The sequence below is a fragment of the Odontesthes bonariensis genome, chromosome 19, assembly GCF_027942865.1.
Source record: "Odontesthes bonariensis isolate fOdoBon6 chromosome 19, fOdoBon6.hap1, whole genome shotgun sequence".
Taxonomy (NCBI): domain Eukaryota; kingdom Metazoa; phylum Chordata; class Actinopteri; order Atheriniformes; family Atherinopsidae; genus Odontesthes; species Odontesthes bonariensis.
The window spans coordinates 30096581-30113895 of NC_134524.1; the positions used below are offsets into that span (position 1 = coordinate 30096581).

Sequence of the window (17315 nt, forward strand, 5' to 3'; positions counted from 1 at the left end):
AACTTGAGTTAGGTATTTGGAGGCTTCTTTATCACATAAAAGGAATTTTTTCCCAACAGAGCACAACAACTACAGTCTAAATTGCTACATACAGTAGTAGAACTATTAGCACTGATCACAATATACCTATTTCAGTTCATGCCCTGGTTTCTTTTTAATCTTACATTTAACTACAACGGGAGAATTCCATTTACGCTTTAACAATGCTTTGTTGAAAGATAAAATGTTCTGCTCCTACCTCTCAGATGAGATGGATTCATACACTAAAACAAATTATGTCGGTGATGTAAATGATTTAATGCTTTGGAAGGCTATAAAGGCAGTGCTTTATAATGTCCTTTGATATTATAACATAATATCTTATTAGGTGGCAGAAAAGTTCCAGAGAAAGTTTCAACACAATTAATGGACAAATTTAGAAGCTGGATAAAAGACTCAATGGAGACCAGAATTATTGAAGAGGATTGTGGCCTTATGTTATGAATATTACTTGATCATTTTGATAAATATTTCATAGTTACTTTTAAAGGTAAGCAGAGACACTTTGAATTTGGTGACAGGTCTCAAGGCTTTTTGGCCCATCAGCTAAGACATACCCAAGCCTCAGGAACTATAGCATTGTATTAAAGCACTTGATGTGACATTATTGACTGACCCTGAACAGAATAACAAATGTTTTGAAGACTTTTATGCTACAGTTTCAGTCATTGGGTAAGACAGATCCTGATGGTATGTATTTTTTTTTTTTATTGTTTTTTGGAAAATCTCCAACAAACTAAGCTGAGTGAGACCTCAAGCAGAATCCTAGATTTGGATATTGCACAAGATGAAGTGGAAAAGTTGATTTCCTACTTTTCTAATATTAAGGTTACCGGGCAAGATACCCAGCCTACCTTTGTGGATGTATGGTCAATATACAGAAAGAAAAATTGTGGTTCACTCTCTAGATGTACAGAGTGAATTTGCTCAAGTGAAGTGGCCCAAAAAATGTTTTGTTATGGCTTCTTTATAAAATGGATCAAAATGGTATATTCATGCCAATCCTCTTCCATTCTAACTTATCAAAATGTGTCTCGTCCTTTTGTAAAACATAGTGGAACTCGTCAGGGCTGTCTCCTTTCTTCAATCTTGTTATCAGTTATTAGTGAACCATTAGCAGTTAGTGTTAAACAAAAACCCTTCAACTGTGATGAATATAAAGAAAAACATCACATCTCGCAATATAATGATGACATTCTTTTATACATCTCAAATTCACAAATATCCATTCCTCATCTACTGGCTTTATTTACCACTTTTTTACCAATTCTGTGGGTTCATCATAAATTGAGGGGAAACGTGAAATAATGTCAATATCTATGGAAGTCTGAGCTTCCTTTTTAGTTTGCTCCTTTTAAATGAGTTTCTGATAGTTTTTCCTAACTGGGAATCACTGAACAGAAGTCAAAGTAGATAAAGCTGCTTTGTTATGGAGTAAAACTATGTGTGCAGATAATGAAGAATGATCAGTGCAAATTTGTCTGTGGAATTCATCTGTCCTTCTTTGCCATGTATAATCTTTAGTGCTTTGTCCTCTTTGTTATGAATTTTGTTGTTGTCCCCCCCTCCTGGCTTGGGCTAACTCTGTCAATCTGCATTTTACCTATGCAAAACATTATTGCTGAGAGGTAAGGCCTGTTAGATATTTAGAGGACTGCTCCTCTGTTTGTCAAAGTCAATTGGCACAATACATTGCTTCACATGTTTTAGTTGCAATTGAAAAAATTAAGTATTTTTCCAATGCACCAGGACTCAATAAACACAGCAGCAATACATAGCAAATAATATAAAATATCCTCTATTGCTAATATTATCAAGACACAGTCTGCAACATTGGATGCTTCTGATGATTTGATTTAATCATAAAAACACATGAAATAACTTAAATATATGGCTTCAGAAACAGTTCGTTCTGGTGTCAAAACTCAGCCGTATCTGAATTCATTCCACTTTCACTAGATCCTGCCTTTTCTATTGTTAGAATTGTTTCTCCTCTAAAAGAACAATAATTACCACAATATACAGGTTTGTTTAAAAATAGAAATGAGGATATTTCTGGTACATGCTATTTTTTGCTCAACTAATCTTTATTTTGACCTGGTCTGGAAGAAGACGTGGTTACTTTTTATCCAACCAAAACTCTTCTACAAAAGGTATAAAAATGACACTGATGTAAGCTGACACCCTGGCCTTTTTTGTCGCATTCACGAAGAAGGTTTTTGTCAGGTATTTAGGTCTCATAATGACAGTAATGACGTAATGAATCATTACGGGAAATGTATAGTGTTAGTTCCCGAATAAAATTAAACCACCGTTATCTTTAATGCTGCCATTTTGCGGCACTATCCTACCAAATCCTGTCTTCATCCAAGCACACTGGAACCATCTAGAAGCTGGGAACTGTTTCATTATCGGAAGGGGATTGTAAAAAGGCTTCGAATAGCGTAAACCAGGCAATTTATTTTTATCTTTTAACAAAATCTAGCCCTAGTTTTCTCCGTCTTCGGCACAAATACAATTAACCATATGATGAGCATCTTTTATGCCATTTCTAAAGCGCACTAAGGTTTGGGTTGGGAGTCCCCCACAAACACCACACACGCATCCTCTCCTTCATACAAAAACATACACCTGCCATACAGACACAGCAATATGATGCAGAGGTAAATATATTGTAAACAATATTTGCTCCTCCTCAATCCCTTTTATATACCACATCACACCGCTGGACAAAAAAAAAGGCCATAAAGTGAACAGCCCACAAATAAAGAGGTGCCAGTCTGCATCACACGCTCAGAATGATAGTAAGTAGACTAAAAGCCCTCTGACGTCCTCTGCTATCTGCTCGTATGCGGTGTATATAATAATCGTGAGGTAAGATTTTTTTTTTAGGGGGAAAAAAAAAGAAACAAAAACAAAATACACAGCTGAACGGAGTAATGAGATAAAAACAGACCAGTACCCGTTGATGCTTGCCAATGGAGTTGCGGTACCGGTTCGGTTCGGATCTGCAAAATTCCTTGGTGGAAGAAAAAGTGACCGCGGGCTCTATCGGTCTCCACTGTTTTGGAATAAATATGTATAAAAATATTTGGAGCGATAGAGGATGATCAGAGAATCAGGAGTGTCATCATCGCCTCCCCTCCTTTTACGTTACACTGGAGACACGTCCATTTCTACCGGATATCAGCTCAATGACACGCTCACATTTCTTTCGAGCTGGAGAAATTATAGGCTATATAGATATATAAAGGCTATATAGATAGATCTATCTATATATATCTATATATAAATTATATATATCTATAGATATATATATATATATATATATATATATAATTTATAATTTTATTTATATATATATATATATATATATATATGTAAAAGACTTATGTTTTCACTTGTCTTTCTGTGCTGGATTTGACATTTCCATTTGTGAACCATGAATCCTCCTCACAAAACAGAGTTAGTCATTGAAGTCAGCAGTTTTCTTTTCTACGTTTTACTTTCTACACTGCTAAAAAAAAATAAAGGGAAAACCTAAACAACACAATGTAACTCCAAGTCAATCACACTTCTGTGAAATCAACCGGTCCAGTTAGAAAGCAACACTGATTGGTGAATCAATTTTACCTGCTTTTGTGCAAATGGAACAGACAACAGGCGCAAATGAGAGGCAGTTAGCAAGACAACCCCTATAAAGGAGTGGTTCTATTTGGTCACTTTTGCATTTTGTCAGTGCTCTCACCCCTAAAGGTAGCATGAGGCGGTGTCTACAACCCACAGGAGTTGCTCAGGTAGTGCAGCTCCTCCAGGATGGCACATCAATGTGAGATGTGGCAAGAAGGTTTGCTATGTCTCTCAGCACAGTGTCCAGAGCATGGAGGAGATACCAGGAAACAGGCCAGTACACCAGGAGATGTGGAGGGGGCCATAGAAGGGCAACAACCCAGCAGCAGGACCATTACCTCTTCCTTTGTGCAAGGAGGAACGCGAGGAGCACATTTTTTGGAGGGCCTCACAGCCCTCCATTTGCTAGCCAGAGGTACCCCAACTGCCATTAGGTAGGATGTGACATAGGGATCATTTTGAGGTCATAGAATACACTTTTAGCAAAATATTGACATGGTCAGATATGAACTTGGCTGAGGGTTATCTTTTCCAGCTTCGAGCAGTCTGCATTGACGGTTCACTTCACATGTAAACTGCCAGCGACGGTTGATGAAGTGGCGGGTTCTGAACTTTGTTTATGTTCGCAAGCCTGTGGATAGTTGCAGGTAACCAGCTATTCATTATGATTTTACACTACTGTTAAAAATGTTTTGTTGTTTCTGACTGTGCGATATATTGAATGCGTACAAGGCTGAGGCAGGCGTGTGATTGGATGAGGAAGGAAAGGGCGTGGGACAAGTGTGTGAATTACTTGTTTTTTGTGTGTGAGCGATGTGGTGCTCAGAGGAGATCACAGATGGAGCCGCGGCTTTTTTCTGGTGTTTGCCGTTGTTGCAGCCAACAGTAACTTTTACTATTTCCTAATGAAACTAGTTTGCTGAGTACCTCCTCCTCCGTCCTTTTATTACGTCCAGCTGGACTTTACATGTTTAGATGGAAAAAAGTGTGGGGGGGTCCAAACAGACAATTTTGTTGCGACGCCTATGTCTCAGACCCATTGTGAGACCACATGCTGGTGCAGTGGGCCGGGCCCTGGGTTCCGTCAGATGCATGATAATGCTCGGCCTCATGTGGCTGAAGTGTGTCAGCAGTTCTTTCATGATGAAGGCATGGACCGGCCTGCCCGTTCCCAAAACCTGAATTAAATCGAGCACGTCTGGGACATCATGTCTCGTTCCATCCACATAGTGTTTCTCCCATCTTTCTCATAAAATATATCCCTGAGGGGTATACTACATACCAAATTCAACATAGCCAGGCTTTCTTTGCCTTAGCTGGCTTAACAAAACCCAAAATTCCTGTAAGAAAAAAGGTACAATGACTATGATCTTTCTTTGTTAACCAAGGCTTAATGTCATGCATCAGCAGTAGGCTGTAACTCTGAGTAGCTTCTACCTTTTGGGTTAGTTTTGATTAAATAATGTCTTAATAGGTCACGTAATGTACCATCTTAAGTCATCCTTTACCTAATTTCAGATCCAGAGATGCGCACGACAAACCAAGGTTGAGGCATGTTGAACCTCAGGTTAGTGTTTTCAGTGTCACGATGGTGGCTCTCGCTTACCTTAGTTAGATCATCATAGAAACTGAGCCTAAACTCCTCCTCCTGTGTTCAGTCTCAGAGTCTCAAAATAAATGGTTTGTAAAAAGCACCATCCTTTCATTGATCATTTTCTAAATTATACTGCAGAAGGCAAAAGAAGACTTAAAGGGATATGCCACCCCCAGGCCAAATTAAGTGTATCCCCGCATTCCCGAGACATAAATAAGTGTGTGGGAGCGTTTTCCTGGCGACCCAGGCATTGTCCGAATCTCACAGCACTGACCACTGCTTGGTTGCGAGTAATACATACATGCTAGCGTCGCCAATCGAAATATTTCGCCCAACGTGAATTAATTTACTTGATTTACCTTCTAATTACTGTGTGAGTGGTGTACTTTCACATCGAGTGCAAATGACTGTGTAAATCTACACGGAAGGCTTGGTTTGCTCATGTCAGTTTGAGAACTAGTTTCCGGTGCGGAAAACACAGCCGAAGCACACTCCCCGCTACGTCTTTGGGAATCCCCACCCCGACTTCTTCAAACAAACCAGCGTGAAGCGTGAACTGTATGTATGTTATGCCACTTTGTGGTTACAGCAGAACAAACTGTAAGCTATGCATTGTGTTATTGTGGGAACAATGCATCAAGCTGTTGAATCAGAATGGGCTATATGTTTTGATATTTTGTATATTTCTAGGATTGTTAAAAAATAAAAGCAAGCAAGGGGGACTAAACTGATCGTATTTACAACTGCAATTGTAATGTATGTAACTCATGACTGAATATTTACTTTTTTATGGAAGAACGTATCACCATAATGACAAAACAAAAAGCATAAAAGACATACAAAGGAACTCAAGGAAACTGAATGAGTACTGTATATATCAATGGTGTAGCATTCTGAGTAATAGAGATCAGGGAGCTTAGCTTGGCTTCACTTGGGGCTGAGGAAAAAAAATGCAGCGTCATTTACTTTTTAACGAGAAAATTTGCGACACTACTTGTCAGTTACAAGCCGTATACAAGAAACAACTCTGACACCCATCTAATATTACCATGTTTGATATAGTGGTGCAGACAGTTGGAACTGTAATCACAAATAATACTATAGCATCAAAATCAATTAAGAAATAAAGGCACCATTCTGAGCAATGTAAAGAGTTAACCATTAGGGTAAAGATTGTTTACAAGATCATGTAAGGAATAACATTTCATGAGGTAACTTAAAACTGTTGAGTAACATTTCCAAGTTACCTCATGTTACAATGATACAGGGACAGTATCTGTCATGGTAGCATCAATCTCATCAATTCAACAGAACAATTGGTTATGAACAGTTCGATCCTGAGGCAACGTCTTCATCATCAGGTGGACAGGCGACAAAATCTGCCAACATGGAAGCCATGGCTTCATCTTCCAGCTGTACAACAGAAAAAAAAAAAAAAAACTGCCATTAGATGTTTATAATGAAAAAAAACTTCCATCAGCATCTAATGAAAGCTTTATATCACATATACGCATACATATATACACTATATTGCCAAAACTATCCGCTCATCTTCCTTTACACTACAAAAGAAGAGCACTTTGTTCCCAAACTGCAGGTTTACTTGAGGTTCCCAGAGTTTCTAAAAGTAGAATGGGAGGCAGAGCCTTCAGTTATCAGGCCCCTCTCTTGTGGAATAAGCTGCCAGTAAATGTCCGGGAAGCAGACACCCTTTCCACTTTTAAGACCAGGCTTAAAACTTTCCGGGTTAGGGTTAGGGTTAGGAATTGGCTATATATGAACGAATTGGATTATTTTATGAATAATTATGATTACAATGAATTGAATTCCAATTGGCTTGAATTGGACTTTATTATCTAAGTGCCTTGAGATGACATTTGTTGTATTTGGCGCTATATAAATAAAAATGAATTGAATTTACACGCATATGAACAAGTGACATTTCATTCTTAATCCACAGGGTTTAATATGACGTCAGCCCACCCTTTGCAGCTATAACAGCTTCAACTCTTCCGGGCAAACCACAAGGTTTAGGAGTGTGTTTATGGGAATTTTTGACCATACTTCTGAGGTTGGATCTGATTGAGTTAGAAAGCACAATTGCAGATGGAATTACTAAGACTATTAAGCTGCCTTCTAAAACATGGCCTTATGAAGCTTTTCTGAAAGGGTGTTAGGTGGGTTTCTGATCAGATGGAGCTGTTGTAATGGTGGGGAAAAAATGAGTGTATTCAAAACTGAAGAATAAGTTACCAGGTCTCATAGGGTGGCATTGTCTAAACCATAGGTTAGAGTTGTCTGTATCAGATGCAGTCTGAGAACTGCACAGCTTTCCTTGACAAGTTATACTGCCTGTATAATCAGTCACCAGAGAACCTTAAGCAGCTTGATGCTGTAGGCTCTGAGGTAGCAGTGTTTGAGAAGGATTGGTTGAATCTTAGGGATAAGGTGGGTGGCTTAATCTGTTAGAATAGTAAAAGGTGTTTAGCCACTGCATGCTGCCCTATACCATCATTTCACAGCAGGAAGTAGGGATATCAATAGAAACTATACTGAAATGCATGAGGGACTAGCAATTAAGTTCAGTTATTTTTGTCAAAACCTAGGACTAATGACGGATGTGCTTGAGGAGCACACAGAGTGCACATTAGGGGTGGAACGGTACAAAAAAACTCACGGTTCGGTACGTACCTCGGTTTGGACCCTACGGTTCGGTACATTTTCGGTACAGTGCCGAAGGAGGCGTGTAGCGAGGTTCGAGCACATGTAATAGATATCTGAATCCTGCCTCTTCTACAGTGGAATATGGGCGCATAGCAGATGCGATGTAAATTCCAATTGCTTCGGTAATTTTTTTTGCTCTGCATGTATTCGTATCCAGGGGTTGTTGTAATACATTTGGGAGACGTAATTGGTCGGGTCTTTTCATGGTTCTATAGAACGCATCTGACGGAGGTGTGTGGTGGTCAGTAGCTACGCCCCTTGTCATGCTATCACGGCTGAAATGTTTCATCATACCACACAGACAGAACCGGCGCGTGTTTAATAAGTTAAACTTACACGTTGTCTCCTTTGTCTGCGGCGCTCTGCTCTCCTTTCTTCCTTCATGAAACGAAGAAGTATCACCTGCGCTTGATCCTGACTCTCTGTGAGCTCTTCCAGCCTCGATATTAGACGCCTGATGTGATCGTCCATGATTAATATCACCATCATGCAGACCATGATCACAGTGGCCTCCCCGTTCTCCATATTAGCTTCTTTGTGGTGTTTTTTCTTCTCCCGGGTTTTGTTTTGTATTTTGAATGTGGCGCTAAACGGCTAACGTAACACGTCACTGACGCAGACGGCTGCGCGCGGCGCATAAGTCCCGACCTGGTCCCGACTCATGTGCGAATGCAGACTGAAACAGTTCCGCTGTGGAAGGATAGTTATCAGAACGAAATTCGAGTAGGACAGTTCTGATAACTGCGTCCTTAGAACGGCTCTGTCCGAAAGCGTATATCTATACGGACCAATCAGAGCTTGCATGTGGCAGTGTTTAAATGGGTCCTGAAGGAAACTCTTGCAAAATAACAGTTCCGCGTTCAGATCAATATTAAACTTCCGTACCGTGTGTATTCTGCGTGGCAATGCGCGTACCGAACCGTTACCCCCGTACCGTGACGGTTCGGCACGAATACATATACCGTGCCGGCCCTAGTGCACATGCATTGAACTGTCTCAATCGGCTCATCTCATAAAAAGGCAGGTAGATGTTTTTTGAAATCCATGACCAGCCACGCATATTGTGGTGTATTTTATACACAAGCATGTGAGGCAGTACTGGAAAGGTATTCTAATGACTTATCCCTAAGAGGGGGCAACAGGCAGAAGGAAATGGATCCAAAACAGTTTTATGAAGCACTATGCAAAGGAATGCACGCGAGAATAGTCACAATTGAAGAGTCAGTGTGTTAGACAAAAAAACATGATCAAGCTGCCTCCCTTTAATGTATGGGGAAAATTAAGTGAGGGAGCTTTGTAACCATTTTAACTGGTATTAAGCAAGGTTACAGAGATTTAAGCTTTTGTCAAACATCATTTCTAGTAACAAGGCTGGAGTCCTTTTTAATATTTTCAACTCTGCTAACCCCTGTGATACTGTTCTGTTGGAGGCTTCAACTGTACTTTGCTGATAAAATATCTACTTTAAGATTTTAACATTCACATACTGTTTTACATCAGTCTGTATCTCTCAAATGCTCTGCTGTTTTTTAGCAGTTATAGCACATGACTTTTTCTGTTTTAAAGGAAACAGTCCATTCTCTAAGACCCCGGCACAACCAAGCTCGAAAGGCCTCCTTCTTCAGCTTGACGGCTTCCCTCACTTACTGCTGGCGTCCACCAGCGGGTCCTCCGGTTACAGCCACGACAGGCACAGACAACCTTCAGGCCACAACTCTTGGAGGCAGCATCCACAATGGATAAACATGGTCGATTCAGATTCAATGTCCCCAACATTCCTTGGTATGTGAGAAAATTTCCCCTGAAGGTGCGAGTTAAAGTCATCACGGACAGGGGCCTCCACCAGATGTTCCCAGTTCACCCCGACTACATATTTGGGCTTACCAGGCCTGTCCGGCAGTCAACGCTGGGGATTGGCACGCCCAGGTCCCCACCTTCGCCTACCGCCCAGCTCACAATGCACCTGACCTTGAATTTCCTCCCCCCAAGTGGTGGCCCCACATGGCAGTGGTTTTCTGATTGTTCATACTAAGCCAAAACAAGCCCCAGGAGCCAAGGACGGAAATAAATTTGATTTTGATATTTCCAGTGCAACAATGCCCAAGTTCCTTCTCAAAGCCTGATGTATCCCCCCTGACCTGTTGTCCTTGCTCCTCCTTTCCCATAGCATCTTTGTCATCAATTTCTAGTTGTGATTGCAGATTCTGTTTCCGAACATTAGAACACTGAGTTAGAAGTTGTTTAGTTAGTTAAAAATGTATAACATGTTCTTGCTGTGTATGCGTGGGTTCTCTGTGGGTACTCTGGCTTCCTCCCACAAACCAAAAACATGCATGTCGGGTTAATTGGTGTCTCTAAATTGACCCTAGGAGCGAGTGTGAGTGGGAATGGTTGTCTTATTTGTCTCTAATGCCACAAAGTTAATGTATTACTTTATTTCACCATGAGTTTTTTTTTCTTTTTACCTTTTTCTTCTCAGTGCTTGGCCCATCATCTTCTCTATGTCCATCCTCTCTCTTCCTCTTCATTCCTTTCCCATCTACTCCATCACTCTTCCCTTCTTGATCCATTTGTTCTTCATGTTCATCTTTCTTTGACTTTTCTGCATCCTTTATCTCTCCTTGATCAGCATCAGTCTTCTCTTGCTCTTTAATGTTCTGGCCTGTCGACTTTTCATGATCAGCTACTCCTGAGTCGCCCTCTTGACCAAGTACTAGCTGTTCCTCCTGATGACTGGATGGTTTGCTGTCTCTCACAGCATCTTCCTGGGCATTTTCAGGTACAGGCTCCTGTCGAGTTAAAACAACAACAAAAAAAAAGCTTTAAAGAATGCAATGAATTTGATACTTAAGTTTGAAATCAAATTTTGTCAGATGCAAGGACTGTACTTGTGATGTTTGCTGCCAACAGACTACATCATCCCAGTGTTAAAAAATACAACACTCTTATTTAGGTTGTAGTGTACATGCAGATGATTTTTTTAGTCAAATCATTTTTGGAATGAATAATTTAATCCATCTGAGTATCATTTTGAATGAGACCATGAGCACACCACATCAGCAAGCCTCAGAGTTTTATTTAGGATAGTGAAGAATACTTTGAATTAATTCAAATGTACTGCAACAAACTTTTATCTGAAGTCGATCCTTTCAGTGTCATGTCTGAATGAACAAGCTGGAATTCTTCCATAAAAATCACAATGACAATTTGAGTCAGTCAGACCAAGAAACATTGATGTTCATGACTTTCAACATGACTGATATGCACTGCATGCAGTGATGTCAACACAGTCATGGAAATTAGCAGTGTGTCTTATAGTAATACTAGAGAATAGCTTTTTGCATTTAGTTTTATTTTAAATGTGCTGCCATATAAATGAAAGTGCCATAACATTGGTTGTGCAAACACACTTTTAACATCAGCATCTTTCTGTAGTTTTTATGTAGAAGCCTCGCTCCACTGTCTGTTTCCTTGAATGACTTGCTGCTATCAGTTGTGTGTTTTGCCTTTAAGTGATATTTTAGACTGGAACTACTACGGTGAGAAGACAATTCAACTTGGCAGCGTTTACAGATGACTTTGGTTCTGTCGACTCCGCCGTCTGGAAGAACTTCAAAATGAAAATGGCCGAGTAAAAGTTCCGTACCCTTCTCCGTGTTTGTTGGATCCGTCAATTACTTTCTTTTGCGGTTCCGCAGCAGACAGCAACAGACTTTTACAAAATAAAAGCCTGTGAGCAACAGACTTGTACAATAATAAAATAAATGATAAAACAAGGGTGGTCCGTGGTGTAGTGGGATGAGCAGGCGCCACATGTACAGAGGCTATAGTCCTCGCTGCAGCTGGCCCCGGTTCGAGTCCCACATTGGACGGCCCTGTGCTGCGTGTCTTTCCCCCTCTCTCTGCCCTCTGCTTCCTGTCTCTCTGAACTTTCCTATCCATTAAAGGCACAAACGCCCCCCCCCAAAAAAAAAGTTCTATAAATTTTTTTTTTATAATTTAAAATAAATAAATAAATAAATAAATAACTAAAATAAAACTTGCGTTAATGCGCGATAAAATGTTTATTGGCGATAAATAATTAACGAGTTCACTCATCCAGCCCTAATTTTTTGTGTATTTTTATCATTGTCATTTTATGAATATCTATGGAGTTTAAAACTCGTATGTTTTTGAAAGCACTTTGTCACATCATAAAAGAAAGACCAATACAGAAAGTGTTTTATTAATAATTTTGTACTTATATCTGTATATACAGAGCATAACTTCAACGTCAAGAAGCAAATTTCAGTTTACTTCACTCATTTGTTTCTCTATCACGGTCTGATTTTTGAGTACTGTAAAACATATGGTGCTTTCAGACCAAAGGAATATTTTATAGTTTTTAAAATCTATTTGAGGACTTTTTTGTGTCATCCACTGCACGAACTGCATCCATTTAGTTCACAGAACTGCTCTTATAAAAAGGTACTTTTTTTTAGCCGTTTAACTTTTACTTTAGACCGGTTACCTTATGTACAAAAGACTGTTTTCATGCTCAGAGGAAAATCTGCAAGGTGTGTACGCCAAGTAATAACCAGATGATCATGCACACCTTTCTCTTTTTCAATGTGAAATTGACTCCAAGAGCCAGTAACCCTTCCTTTCTTCCTCCCATTAATAACTATGTATTTCAGAATTGATTTTAAGATCCTCATGTGTGTTTTTAAAATTTTGAACGGTTTGACCCCCAAGTTTAGCTGAACTCATACATGTTCACAGAGCAGTCAGAGCTCTGAGGTCTGCTAACAAACTATACCTGGATGTGCCTAAATGCCAGCTAAAAACTAAAGGCGATCGAGCTTTTGCAGTGCCCCTAAGCTGTGGAATGGTTTACCACTGCATATGCGTTCGTCAAACTCTGGACATTTTTAAATCCTCTCTTAAAACTCACCTTTTCTCCCAGACGTTCGGACCTGGGTGAGACGAAAGTTGTCTTTGTGTCTCGATCTAACAACGTAGGTTGTTATAAGGTGCTTTATAAATAAACGTGACCGTGACTATGTAAGGGGCTATAATATGCCCCTCCTGTCCAATTAACAACGGCAAATCCTGCTGCATGGAAGTAAAGGAACCTCAGTGAGATGGCAGTGCTGATCACAGAGATTCTCTAACATCAATAACAAATGGAAAAATGATGGAGTGGTAGAGTCAGCCTGGAAACTGTAGGCTCAGAGAAATGCATTTTTTTCTGTTCACTATGCTTTACCTATACAGCTTTGTATCAGGTTACGTTTTAGTTAAAGGGCTACAGACATCTGAAATGTCTGTAATGATTTCAGTGTTGTTTTATTAAGTAATATACATTTTATGTGCCAGTGTTATGTGTTGTATTATCTACCTAAAGATTGCTACATTAAAAAACATCACTAGATAACTTTCACTAGATAAAACTTCAGTTTTCAGACATGTGAAATCCCCATTCACCACTGAAAATACACCAAGAAGAGGTCTGGAAGAACAGTTTTCAGTCCCTGATATAGCAGAATATGTGCCCATCTTCCTCCAGGGCGTGGTGCATTTCTGACAATGTTAAGGGCATTTCAAGCGTCTCGTTGTTGAGGTTCTCATCCAGTGTTTACAATATCCAGTACTTTACACGTGATTAAACTTTGTAGTGTAAAAAAGACCCTGAAGGTGTGCTCTCCTTCAATTAGCTCCCCACTCCACATTGCTCTCATAGAGCCCCAATTATACACTGTTAGTGTACTCTGTGGTTTATAGATGAGACGCCTACCTGCTGACTCTGACTGCATGCGTGTTCTGCTGAGGCAACTGTCAGCTCATCCTCCTTGGCATCTTGGTTCCACAAGCTCATCTCCTCCTGAAGCCCTCCTCCTTCTCCTACCCCCTCCTCATTGATCTCTAACCTTTCCTCCAGTGCTCCTCCAGTTACACACAGAATCTGTGGCATGGTGGGATCATCCATCTTTTCACTTTCATCCTCCTCTCCTTCCCCCTCCTGTTCATCCTCCAAGACACCAATACTCTCCACCTCCTGAACCTTCTTCCTGTCTTCTCCCAACATTGCTCTGCTGGTCTGGAGCTCTTCTATCCCTCCTTCTGCATCTCCCTCAACAATGTATCCAGTCATGCCCCCTTCATCCACTGCAGCTCGAAGCACTTTACCCTCTTCCCCTGACTTGTCCTCTGCCCCCTCCAGTGGCGGCAGGTCCCCATCATCCTCTTCTTCCTCTAGCTCCTCACCCTCTTCTTCATCAAAGTCTTCATACTCCTCTCCTTCATAAAACTCATCACTCCCTTCTTCCTCTTCATCCTCATCAATCCCTTCCTCCTCCAATTCGTCATCATCCTCCATGTCCTCCTCATCTTCTTCCTCGTCAGTACTGTTGATGTTAATGACAGCTGTTTCTTCATTGGTGGTGGGTGCAGGTGGGTGCTGGTTGAGGTGTCGTCCCTGCTGAGTCAGCTGATTCTGCAGCTGATGCATCTGGAGTGGGAGGCCCAAGGGGTTGGGTTGGCCTGCTGTGGGAGGCTGCATTAGCATCTGCGGGAGCTGGGGTTTACAAGGCAACGAGTCCCCCAAACCACCAGGTGGATTTGAGATGTTGCTTGAGTTCAAAGGTGGAACCAGAGAGACCACTGACCCACTAGGGGGAGGTAAAGAGTTAATGGGGGTGGTTGAAGTGGTGAGGAGAGAGGAGGAAGAGGCCAGGTTATTGGGAAGTGAGGATACATCTATTGTGGTTGTTGCTGCTGTGGTGGGGACCATGGTCACAGATTCTCCTGGTAATGTGACACCAGTGCCATCTGGTGCAGTAGGGAGCATGTTTTGCGGGTTTGTTGATGGGTCATCCTGTTGGTTCTCCATGTTGAGCATCCCTGGGGGAACAATGACCACACTGTCATCAGAGTCACTTGCCAGAGATATCTCTACATCTTCTGCTTCTTCTTTGTCATAGCGGACAAACACAGGCCTCTGCCCCTCTGGAGGGCCCAGCCCAGCAACGTCAGGCTGATGGTGTGTGTGTGGGGACAAGATCAAGTCTCCTGGAGGAGGGGCTTGGCCTGGAACCAGGGAGAGGTGGTTCTCTAAAGAGTCCAACAGAGAAGTGGGGCCCAGACTGAGAGAATGACGTGTGGGGAAAGGAGGACCAGGGACAGGGCCTTCTAGGAGGGTTGACAAAGTTAGCCGGGGGGCAGGACCCTGAGATGAAAGGACTGAAGCAGTGGCAGTTGACCTCAGGTTTAGGGGTGGTAAGGGAAGGCCAATTGAGGGAATACGGGGATGGAGCACTGAGTTACAAATGGTCAGTGCCTTGGCACAGAATGAAGAGACCTGGGAGAGGGGAAGAAAGAGTGTGGGCATCCAAAAAGAATTGTTAAAAAGTGAAATAAAGACGACTGACAAAAGAGCTGCTCCAAATGTAAAGGCAGTTGTTTTGTTACAGTAACACTTAAATTGGTTTTATAAGTTGTCAGCCGCAATATAATATAAATGTCTTTAAAATTTTGGCCATGGTCAGTAGGTTACAATATAGTTACATTACCATTTACTTGAATGGGTCCACTCAGACAACAGTGCAAAAAATACTGTTTGAGAAGACTTTAAAAAGGCCAGTCACTTACCATAGGGTTGGTATATCTAGTAGCTTAGAGGTATTGTTAGGAAAACAACAACTTCAAGTGATCTTTATGCATGTCATCTTATCTACAAGCCCATGCAAAAATCATGGAATCTAAATTATTTAATACATTAAAAAATAAATAAAATAATAAATAATCATCCAAGTCCGGTGATTCCATATTTTTTGCCAGGGGTTGGAACTCTCTGTCCATGTTTCTCATGTCTTTCCATCTCAATAAAATAACAACAAAAAGGCTAAAAAAATTAGATCAAATATTGTCTTGTTAAATCTTTTGTGTTGTTTTGATATCTGATAAAAATTCAAATAAAAATTCTAAACATGAGGAATTTGAAGCAGCTGTCACATTTTCGATTATACAATGAGTTTCTCCCACAGTCACCTTTACGCCACGGTCAATGCGTCCATTACTGAAGATGGACACTGCACAGGTCAGAGGGGGAGGGCAACAAGGTGATGGGACCAGGACCAAAGCCAACAGTAATCTGAAAATACACACACACAAAAAAAAAAAATCGTCCAGTCCATTACAGGTGAAACTGTGACATAACATACATTACTGCTGTTCGACTGCTGTTATAAAAAGCAAAGACTGGACTCCATTTATGTTTGATCACTATCTCCTTTGAAGTAACCCCCTCTGCGAAAACACATCACTCTCAGCACACAGCCATGCTTTGAATTATCCTGAGCGCACTGTACAAGTTTACTGAAATTGTGTGATTTCCATTCTCACATTACCTTCCCATAACATTAACAGACAGCAAGAAATATAGGACTAATTACTGTTATTGTAAAGCTTTATAGATGTACACAATTTCTGTTGATTCAAAGTAAACACAAGAAACTTGTGTTACAAAAGAAAATGGACCAGATTCAGTAAATTATTCCCTAAATTCAACAATTAATCTTCTAATACTGGCTCAGTACCTAATAAATAACCTCCTGATCCCTATATAGACCAGTGCTGACCAACATGTAATTGGGATCATCAGGTGGGAACCTCCTTTCATCAGTGTCTCGTCTAGTTGGGCCCACGACACCTCTAGACAGTGATCACTGGCGTCCCAGAGTCACTCCCCTAATGCCAGCCATCACTGCTGCTCACACCACAGCAACCATCTTTTCTTCAATAAGTTGATATGGGGGAGATGTTGGTGAGGCTGTGTTAAGAAGCATGGCGGAAATGGAGAGTGACATTCCGGAAGTGTGACTGGAAAGATGTGGGTACAGGTAGAGTGTGAGGTCTGTCTTGCAGACCTGGGCTGAACCTAATGAAATACTATATTTAGCTCATTGGCTCTGTCCAGGATTACATCGTTCTGAGCCTGTGATCAGTTTATCCCAGACCACAAATTCCTTACACTGCTCGGCCGGAGCTTGCTTTCCTGTTTTTTTTCCCCTTCTGTATACCTCTTTGTTCCGTATTCTTTTCTGTTTCAGTTGTTTTTATAAAGCTTATAGTTAGGTCTGTTGAATCTGATAGTGTGTCTGCTAGTGTGTCTTGTTCTGCCTCCACCTCTGGCACCCTCTATACTTTCATTACCCCCTACCCGAACCAGGGTTTGAATCCCATTCCCGCCTATCTTACCTCTTTTATTTCTCCCCCTACCCGAACCAGGGTTTGCATCCCCACCCCGCTGTGACTGGTGTGCAGTTGGTGAGAGGCTGAGGTAGCTTGT

General features: G+C 41.0%; 2 protein-coding genes across 5 annotated transcripts in view; both read right to left on the reverse strand.

The window, feature by feature from the left end:
- peli3 (pellino E3 ubiquitin protein ligase family member 3) overlaps positions 1-3227 on the reverse strand; it is a 68978-nt gene extending 65751 nt beyond the window's left edge. For all 3 annotated transcript variants that reach the window (XM_075450716.1, XM_075450715.1, XM_075450714.1), the window contains exon 1: positions 3002-3227. The gene's annotated coding sequence lies outside the window, so the exon portion shown is untranslated. The remainder of the gene's footprint in view (positions 1-3001) is intronic.
- A 2808-nt stretch (positions 3228-6035) lies between these two features.
- Positions 6036-17315, reverse strand: part of pelp1 (proline, glutamate and leucine rich protein 1) — a 31059-nt gene continuing 19779 nt past the window's right edge. For both annotated transcript variants that reach the window (XM_075450823.1, XM_075450822.1), the window contains 4 exons: positions 16016-16118; positions 13764-15326; positions 10453-10776; positions 6036-6676 (listed from right to left, as the gene is read on the reverse strand). In XM_075450823.1, coding sequence (XP_075306938.1) covers positions 6584-6676; positions 10453-10776; positions 13764-15326; positions 16016-16118 — 2083 coding nt within the window. In that variant the 3' untranslated portion in view covers positions 6036-6583. The remainder of the gene's footprint in view (positions 6677-10452; positions 10777-13763; positions 15327-16015; positions 16119-17315) is intronic.